Source organism: Triticum dicoccoides, chromosome 1A (genome assembly GCF_002162155.2).
Source record: "Triticum dicoccoides isolate Atlit2015 ecotype Zavitan chromosome 1A, WEW_v2.0, whole genome shotgun sequence".
In the NCBI taxonomy this organism is placed as follows: Eukaryota; Viridiplantae; Streptophyta; class Magnoliopsida; order Poales; family Poaceae; genus Triticum; species Triticum dicoccoides.
In genome coordinates, this window is record NC_041380.1 from 23,332,249 (window position 1) to 23,342,421 (window position 10,173).

At 48.0% G+C, this 10,173-nt stretch overlaps 1 protein-coding gene across 2 annotated transcripts; it reads right to left on the reverse strand.

Annotated features, from left to right (window-relative positions):
* Nucleotides 1–1,288: 1,288 nt before the first annotated feature.
* On the reverse strand, nucleotides 1,289–4,944 carry LOC119359976 (disease resistance protein RGA5-like). 2 transcript variants are annotated; one of them, XM_037625901.1, is made up of 3 exons: nucleotides 4,120–4,251; nucleotides 1,569–3,553; nucleotides 1,289–1,425 (listed from the first exon to the last, which is right to left on the reverse strand). In XM_037625901.1, the coding sequence occupies exon 2, from the start codon at nucleotides 3,442–3,444 to the stop codon at nucleotides 1,591–1,593; it is 1,854 nt and encodes a 617-aa protein (XP_037481798.1). In that variant the 5' UTR covers nucleotides 3,445–3,553; nucleotides 4,120–4,251; the 3' UTR covers nucleotides 1,289–1,425; nucleotides 1,569–1,590. The 2 variants fall into 2 exon arrangements, with proteins under 2 accessions (XP_037481798.1, XP_037481799.1); XM_037625902.1 differs by lacking the exon at nucleotides 1,289–1,425 and having other exon boundaries at nucleotides 3,411–3,553; nucleotides 4,120–4,944.
* Nucleotides 4,945–10,173: the final 5,229 nt, after the last annotated feature.

Genomic DNA, 10,173 nt, shown 5'->3' on the forward strand with positions numbered 1-10,173 from the left:
CATTGATGAAGATGTTCTCAATACTGTACTACTCCATGATACTCCCTGGAGTATTTGTGATCTGTAACTTAAATTGAGATAGCTCACAGTGTCTACAATCACTGAACTGTTTTGGCTTCACCCCATAGGAGTACTGTACTACACTAGTTATGTACTGCAGGGTTCCAGTTTCAGGAGTACAAGACTTTCAGGAAAAAAGACCTGTCAAGTTAGTGCAGAAACTTGTGATTAGTTGATGGCTAAATTAACAGCAACACTCCACACTATATAAGTACTCCACACATACAGAAATACAGTTAATTACCGTAAGGTATACTCCATCGCCTAAGCTCAACTCAACTCAATCTGCTCAATTGGTTTATGACTTTCCCTAAATTCTAACCCCTCTGAATTATGAGGCTGAATGCACAGCAAGGAGTAATATTAAAAAGTACAGTAAGGAGTCATCTCAAAATTCTAACAGTTGATACAATGCTTTCATCTTCTCATCTCAGCCAGTTGGTATTTGTCATCTCACACTGGAATCACACCATCCAGTCAATATATTCACACACCAAAAAGTCTACATAGACTTGCTTCATTACATCTCAATTATTTTACAGCATTGTACATGCAAAAATTACAAAGATTGTCCGTGTGAGATAGCCAGGAATTTCGTGTTGTACAGATTGTGTTCAGAAACACTGTTAAAAAAATTCACATAAGAGGCTCACACAACTGAACTGGGATTAAAGGTTCAGTTTCTGCACTGTACTGACATTGCCATTGTGGTTTCAGTGGAATAAAGGTTCAGTGCTCATGGCCTATAGGAGTACCATGTATATATTCAGTGTCACTGGGATCAAACATTTTTTGCCAAAGAGGTTCAGATCCGTGCACAACACAACAGGCATCACATCAAATATCAATTACTCCACCTTGCTGTAATGGAATGGGGGAAACCGAGGAACTGAGCTGAGGGAATGGGGGAAACAGACTGCCACTTACCACAGGCAGGTCGGCTGGATGGAGCGCGTCGGCGGCGCTGTTCTGGTGAATACTGTGAGAGTTTACGATTAAGGTTTCCATTTTGCAACTAACTAAACCATGATTGAATTTGAGCATTTAACTCTGGCTGCTGGTTGAATCAACGGAAGCATTTCCTGATTTGCATATCACCAGGTTAGTTAACGTCTTGAGTGAACCAACTTTTCTCTGAATATTTAAGTTACAATCAAGTAGTACTGGTGTACATGAAGAAACAGTCTTATTCCAAGTTCACACGCAAAGCAAGAACGAAAATCACGAGTCTTCCTTGCAAAAAAAAAATTAAAAAAAATCACGAGTCTAATGGCAACGATGGCCATTTTTATTAGAGCTTCAGACAACTTCGGGACTCCATTCCAGTCCAGCCACCCGCACTTGTAATTAAGTTGAACAGTTTCCCTAGACAGAAAACAAGAATATGGGCCTGTTAGGAAGCTTGTTGAAGATTTGGGGAAAATACATATATTCAAGAAGAAAACCAATAGACCTGATTGCAGACAGCATGAACTATTTGAATTTCGTAATAGTAAAAGTAGCAATACCTCCTGTTATTCCTTCATTTCTTCATGCAACAATAAACCTGGGATGGTTGGGATGGAGATTTGCTTCCTTCCTTATGGCAACTTCTGCAGCCTCAACTTCAGAAGGTGTGGCATCCCGCTTCCGAAGACTAACTCGTACATCTTTCAGATAAGGCAGGTGTTCAAGACCTAAGCAGAACCCATAGGCCTTTGCCATTGATACATAAAAAGACAGCTCAAGCTTCTCAAGCTTTGGCAATGCCCCTTCCTCAAACAGAAGGTTCCCCGCACCATCACCAAAAGGTTCACAAACGAACTCCTTCAAACATCGGAATCCTCTGCCTGGCAAAACAAGCCTGTCTTTATGGACCGTGCCGGTATAAAGTTTCAGAGAAAGTAATGCAGGCAGCTCTCCAAGTATGCCAAGAACCTCCTCTGTTATTACACTTAAATTAATGTCTAGGTATGCAAGACTGGTGAGTGCTGGAGCAATCCACTTTGGCAGTTTTGATAAAAAGTACTCGGTGGTGCCCATCTCAAATCTTTGGAGGCAAGATGGAAGAGGAGACCAGGAATCTAATAACTCAAATAGATATGGAGTGCCACCATATATATGCACGGACTGGAGTTTGTAGCTACCAAGCTTGCATAGTGAGGAATGAAACATCTCTTCATGACTCTTGTAGTCTTGAGATTCTGCACCTTGCACCCTGAACCATGCATGGAGTACCTTCAAATTGATCAGGCTCCCTAGCTCCTCTACTGCACCTACTGAACTCATGGTAATATCAAAGCCTGTGATCTCCCTTAAGTTTGTCATATTCCCAATCCCGATTGGTATCTTCCATAAATGATTGCCATGGAGTAGATGTTGTAGTTTAGTGAGCTGAACAATTCTAGCCGGCAAGTCTTTGAATTTTGCACCCCTTAAATCTAGCGTCTCTAGATCATGTAGCGTCACAATTCCAGATGGTAGCTCTGATATGCCTGTTCCACTAAAGCTTAGGTACTTTAGCTGGAAAAGGTTTTCCATACCATTCATATCATACTCCTCCAGGCCCTTACAATTTTTAAAATCTAGTACACGTAAAGTTTCAAACTTAGTAAGACTGGGCAAGTGCTTGATGCAACCTGATGATGGTATTATAAGAGATCGGACATGGCTTAGATCTTTCTTTGCCAATACAGATGCAAGCTCCTGGTCAATAATGTCCTGGATCGATAATCGTCGAATAAAACACTGAGAATTTTCCCAAATAGTTTGGCTGCCATTGACCACAGTGATGATATTTTCTTCAATGGATTTTGAAATGATAAGTTCAAGCATCATGTCATGAACTCGACAGGCACGAACCATCCCATCATAACCAATGCCCACTGGTTGGACCAGGTTTTTATTGATAAGCTCGTAAAAATAACTTTCTGCAACCTCTTGACAGCTCCTCCCACACTCTTCAGAAATAAAGCCTTCCGCAATCCATTGCCTCACCAACCTTTCTCTGTCAATCACATAATCCTCAGGGAAATTACTTAAGTGCAACAAGACAGTCTTGAGGTGTGGTGGAAGATCATTATAGCTCAAGGACAGTATGTTTTTCATTCCCTCTAGACTCTGGTTTCTGTTCAAGTCAGAACCAATTGATCTTTTCACCTTCTCCCACTCTTCTTTGACACGTGGTCTGTTAGCTAGTAGACCAGATATACTGATAATTGCCAATGGTAGGCCTCCACACTTTTTCAAGATAGCTTTCGAAACTTCAATAAACATGTGAGGGCAGCAATTCTCTGATCCAAAGATTCTTCTAAAAAATAGTCTTTCAGAGTGAGGGTCACTTAGAGGTTTCATTTCATAGATCTGGTCATCAGGACCTGGACAACAAGAGCTAGCTACTTCCATTATGCGTGTAGTAGCTACAATTCTGCTAGAACAGCTGTTCTCTGGAAATGCACAATTGATAGCATTCCATGCCACTATAGACCATATATCATCAATGATAACAAGATACCTGATAGATGTCAACAAATAGCATCAATCAATAATGATATATTACATATTCTTCAGGTACTCAAACTATAGTAAAGTACGGGTATTTCAATGAAATCATAATCCTTTACATCAATATTTTCTTGAATGTTCGTGTCGATAGATTATTAGTGCAGACAAGCAAACTAATGTTGCAAACTCTTACTACTGGACAGTCAAGGTGTAAGGTATGACTTCAACCACCAGTGATTTACTTACACGCAAGAGCGCCCCAGTGGGAGCTTCAATTTGTGGAGATAGCATTGACCTCATGCCTCTGTTAACTCTAAGCACAGGCACATATTCTTATGTGTGTGCCTCTAAATTGTAACTGAATTGTTTTTTCAAACTTGAGCAATGATTTTAGTTATTTTCTTCTGCCAAGCATTTTCGCGAAGTTCTGGAATCAAAATTGTACCATTATATTTCATAACTGCATAGTATTTTAGTTCTTGAAAAAAAAATAGAAGTAGATGCAGAAATAAGAGGTTAAAATAATGACTGCTTACAACGAGACATGTTTATGGAAACAAAAATCAGAGAAATTACCTTTTTTTCTTGTAGAAGTTCTCTTAGCTTTGAAATGGATTTCTTTTCGTCCCAAATCTCCATATCTTTCTTGAATTCATCGCTGTAGGACACTTGGGAGATCACATCCTTGATAATTTTTATTGTATCTGGCTTTTGGGAGACCGACACAAAAGCATGACAATCAAAATGCCCTTGAATCTTGCGACAGATCTCATTTGCCAGCGTTGTCTTTCCTAATCCACCAAACCCAACAATAGATAACACCTTGCGACCATGCTTGTTTCCATCTTCCATAACCCACTTGGCAAGATCATCTCTTGGACCATCAATACCCACAAGGTGTGCCTCCTCAGCAAAAAGAGCAGCCAGCCGAGGATCCACGGCTGCATTGCCAGAGGTGCTACCAGCAACATCATCGAGCTTGTAGCTAGTCTTGAGCTCTTTCACCTCCTTGATACGAAGCTTAAGGTCATTGATTTGGTTGGCAATTCCATGCCGAGCTCCAAGCGTTTCCAAACGGCGAGCCGTCTTGCGAAAGAAATCCTTGAAGCCGGCGTCATGAACCCCACCATCGCCAAGCTTGCGGATGAACTTGTCGAAGCAATCCTCGGTATCATAGGCCAGCTCCCTCACCAGCGACATCCATTCCTTCACCTGATCATCAGGATCCTCTAGCTGGGCATACTTTTTAAGCGCGCCATGCATGCTGAAGAGCTCAGACCGGAGGGAGCGTATCTCGCGGCGCACACCTTTCAGCCGGCCACACTCTTTGGCAAGCAGATCTGCGAGCTTTGACAGCAGGGGACCCAACGCGCCTAGTGCAGCGGTCACCACAGGCGCCATTGGTCCCCTCCCTTCGCAGAAGCTTAGGCTGCAACTAATCGAACAGCTGCAGCACGGATGTAGCAAAATATGAGCAGATCGAATCAAGCAAAACATCAGCAGAACCGGATGAAGCAAGAACATGAGCAAGAGGAATGAAGCAAAACATGAGCAGCACAGCACTCATACCTCTAGGGGAGAAACAACCATAGAGCTCCTCAACCCTGTACTCCACTGAGCCAGCAACATCAACCTCACTAGGAGGATGTGACGTAGGAGCGGATTGCAACACAGCCGGCACAAGAGAGAGCTTTCCCAGAGCAGCCTCCGCTCGCTCCAGAAAGCTCCCAACGTGCACCAGGAGCTTAGCCTGGGCTGCTAGAGTGGACTGGAGCAGTACTTCAGATTGGGTTGCCGACTCAGCGTGAGCAGAAACGACCGATGCCCAGGACCTTCGGTGAAGCACCTTGGAGGGGAGCTGGGATACCATCGGACCATCACAAGGAGTTGGAGCTCGGTAATGCTCGGTGTCGAGGCGAGACCGTGGCGGCATGGCAAGGCATGCAAGTGAGCTGAATGGACGCCAAGCATTGCGACACCCACGCGCCCAGTGGCTGTTCTCCAAGCAGTGGGAGCACCTCAAGGGATCTCTGCAATCAGCCGTTCGATGACCAGGAGCAAGACATCTGCAACACCTACCAAAGAGCCAAGCCGAAATGGGACAAGGGGGCAATGCCGGAGCTGGCGACACATGCCGCCCCATGTCTAAGTCAGCCGGGGACACGTCGACGGGTGCTGTCGGGGACGAGTCGATGATGAGCGCTGCTGGAGACGACGGTGGTAGGACGGAGGCCGCACCGGCTGTAGCGGGAGCGGAGGGCTCTGTCGAAGCCGAAGATGTCGTCGCCTCCTCCCTGAGGAGCGTACGGGCCACCCTTCGCCCTTGGACGGCTGGTTCGGCGCGGCGGGAGGCGAGGGCGGCCGCGGCGAGAGTTGACGTGGGAGCTGGAGCGGGAGGCGGCGGACAGCCGACGCTCAGCACGGCAGGAGTGGCCGCCGCCATCGCGACCGACGCGGATGCGGGGCGAGGTCGTGGGTCGGGGCGGCGAGAGGCGAGGGCGGTCGCGGGAACTGGAGCAGCGTGCGGCGAGGAGCCGGCGCTCGGCACGGCCGGAGTGGCCGCTGCCGTCGCGGCCAACGCAGGCGCGGGTCGAGGTCGTGGATGAGCACCCATGGCGTCACCCCGCGGGGAGAAGCACGTAGGCTGCAAGAGTGCGTCGAGAGGATGCTGGATCTGGACTGGGCAGTTGCAGGGGAGGCCAGAGAAGGGAGATCAGGGCGGCGGCGCCGCCGGCGCAGGCGGGCTCGCGAGAGCCATGTCCGCTCGTGTCGCTTTCAAGTTTTGTATCTCGGATCCTAGTATTAGCGCAGAAAATATCATTGAATGACAGATCGACGGGCTTCAGCTCTTGGTGGTCGATGGGAGCTTGCGCTCCTGGGTGAACCTGGAGCTCCTGAGGTCGTCCTCGGTGACTCGATCAAGCCACCGGTGGGCCAGGTGATGAGGGCGCCGGTAATGGAGAACCCGGCGAGGAAGGGCCAGTTCGGGGCTATTTTCTGGTGTAAATGGTATACGCGGCCATCGCTCCCTCGTCGGCACCTGAGCCTTTTAGTCTGATCTGGGACATTCACCTCCCTCTGAAGATCCGGATATTTCCGTGGCAGTGAATCCGGGAACGCCTTCCCTCTAGGGTAGAGGTCCTCAAACGCAATGGACCAGGAGATGGGATTTGTCCCCTGTGCGGCACGGTCGAGGATGCTACCTGTCAGGACCCCGACTCAATGCCACATTGATCTAGCATGTAACACCTCATATCACTTTACGGCCTCATGCACGGTATTCCCACGGGTGTCGCCTTACCTTTGCCCGGGACCGTTTGCGCCTTTTGGCACACGTATATGACAGTGTCGCTAGCATCCATATGATAAGGAGCCCGGGCTGACATGGCTAGTCGTAAACCCAGAGTGGCACAGACTTACAGGGACAAGCATCCATGACCCAGCATCGAACGTGTCGGTCATCAGCGAGTGAATCCAGGCTGTAGCACTGGGCTAGCAGGACTCCGGTGAACCGGGCTGTAGCGGGCTAATAGGACTCCGGTATTCATCGCGTGACATTTCCCCGAAGGGACAGACACAGGAACGAAGAAGGACACATGCCGGCCAGCCTAAGTGTTCCGGAGCAGTAGCAAGCTACCATGGCTTGGTGGAAACACTAGGAGACATTTCCCCGTAAGAGAGGCTACTAAAGATAAACAACTAGATGGTCAGATCCCACACATACCAAGCATTTCAATAACATACACACAATATGCTCGATATGTGCAAATACAACATGGCATCACAACATGACTCTACGACTCAAGTAATTTATTCAATAGGCTCCGAGGAGCGAGATATTACAAACATGGGTCTCATGACCCAACAATCAGAGCATACAAGTCAAAGCACAAGCGGAAGCTATCATGTCTGAGTACAGACATCTATAAATGAAAAAGGCCGAGAAGCCTGACTATCTATCAGATCCTGCCGAGGGCACAAGATCGTAGCTGAGGTAACAAGCTAAACGTCGAAGTCCACGTGGTACTACTAGCGAGACTGAAGTCTCTCTGCAAAAACATAAAATAGGCAAACGTGAGTACAAATGTACCCAGCAAGACTTACATCAGAACTAACTACATATGCATCATTATCAACAAAGGGGTGGTGGGGTTTAACTGCAGCAAGCCAGCTTTGACTCGGTGGCTATCCTGAACTACGACTGCGAGTAACTCTTTTGAGGTGGCGCACACGAGTCCACATATTCACCATATCAATACACCACTATGGATCCGCTCCTGTCTCCCTACGAGAACGCCATCCATAGCACTCACGCTTATCTTGCGTATTTTAGAGTATCCACTTTCACTTGTCTATGAACTGATATAAGCAACCCAGAAGTCCTTTACCGCGGACACGGCTATTCGAATAGATGATATTAACCCTGCAGGGGTGTACTTCTTCATACATGTTTCCACCACTTAGCGTCTGCACACGACATGTGCTCGGCAGACTTCAAGCGAAAGCCGACGTGGGTGTAGACCACGACCTACCTAAACACCTAAGTCTCTAGTCCAGGTTTATCGCCTATTCGGGTTCCATTCATGAGGAGATCCGACCGGAGTTTCGCTCACAGCCCCAAACGATGTGAACAGGGTTCCCGAGATACCAAACGGGCATCCGGTACACCGTGCGATGTACCTACCGCATCACAGCCCACCCCTACGGTCAGCGCTGTCCACGGCCTCCAGTAAGCTACAAACACCAGAAACTACTTGCAACTCCTGGACAGAGGACTAGGGTGAATAAGAAGTCGAGCAGGGTCATATTTCAGGGTCCAATGTATGGTAGTAGCTGAATCATGGATCACAAACACAGAACTCAGTTCCTGAGGACGGCTTCAATGAGACAACCCACCATGTACTCCTACATGGCCTCTCACCGATACCTTTTAGCAAATCGTGTTCACACACTTAGCTCACAAAGTAGGACATGTTCACACACCTCTGATTCATCCCCGATGAATCAGACCTGACTCAACTCTAAGCAGTAGCAGGCATGACAAGCAAGCATGAATGAGTAGGCACAACAGGGCTCAAACAACTCCTACTCATGCTAGTGGGTTTCATCTATTTACTGTGGCAATGACAGGTCATGCAAAGGATAAAGGGGTTCAGCTACCGCAGCAAGTAACAGATGAATCGATGTTGTCCTAATGCAGTAAAAGGGAGCAGGAGCGAGAGAGTAGGATTGTATCGGAATGAACAAGGGGGTTTTGCTTGCCTGGCACTTCTGAAGATAACATTGAGTCTTCATCAGTGTCAACGATCACAACGTCGGAACATCGTCTATCGGGAGGGAACAGATACCGGCAACAAAGAAGAGATACAATCAATGCAATGCACAAAATGATGCATGCTCATGACATGGCAATATGAATGTGTTTTGAGCTAATGCAACTAGCAACAGATTAAATGAAGTTGGTTTGAATACAAGATTCAAATTCAAACTCCATATGTGATTATTCAAATGCCATTAATTGATTTGTGCTAAATAGCAGTTATAAGTTGTTCTAACATGCATGAAAATGGTACAGATGGATTCCTTGAATTTTTCTAATAATTTTTCATATATAAATTATTTAATTTGGATTTACGGTTGAATTTCTATGATTTATTGAAGTTTAGGGCATATTCTGAAAATAAATAAATCATTTCTGACTTATTTAAAATCCCAGAAGCATATACTGCGTCAGCATGACGCCGGGGTGACGTCAGCAGGTCAAAGGCGTCGACCAGGTCAAACCTGACCAGTGGGACCCACTGGTCAGTGACCCAGTCAACTAACCAAGTTAATTAGCCCTAACTAACTGGATTGGGCCCACTGGTCAGCGACTAACCTAAATATGATTAGCCCTAGCTAACTTAGTTAGCCGGGCGGGGCCCGCATGTCAGTGGCTCACCTAATTAACTAAGTTAATTAACACTAACTAACCTAACACTAATTAGGCAGGCGCCTGGGCGCACACGTCAGGGGGGGTCAACCCCTGGGCCGATCAGGTCAAACCTGCCGGCGACATGTCGCCGGCGACGACAGTAGCGGCGGGGCGGCTCGGAATTGTGATACAGGGAGCCATTCGAGGCGCCGCTGGGCTCTACGGGAAGCTGGCGATCCCGCGCATCCAACAGTGCAACCGGGGCGAGCTGGGGTGGCCGTAATCCTCGCCGGCGTCGAGCTCAGCGGCTGCCGGACCTCGGGCGTTGGCGGAAACGGTGCTACGGTGCACAACAGGGAGAACCCGTGGGTGCTGCAGGTTCACAGGAGCGCGGCGAGCACGCTGGTGATGCTCGGGCGAGCGGACGAGCTCAGGAGCATGGAGCTCGTCGGCCGTGGCGGCGGCGAGCTTCAGCGAAGGTGGGGAACGGGGCTAGAGCAAGAATGCGAGCAGGAGAGGAGGGGGAATCGGTCCATGAGCTCACTGTGGTTGCAGAGCGCGTCTCAGTGGGCTCGGGGGCGACCTGGAGACGGAGAATCGGGCCGGCGATCTTCGATGCCCGTCGGTGAAGATGGCGGCGATGGCGTCACTGCAGGGCTCCTGGTGTTGCTTGGAGTGGTGGGGAGGATGAGTAGGTCGAGGCAGAGCTTCCTGGG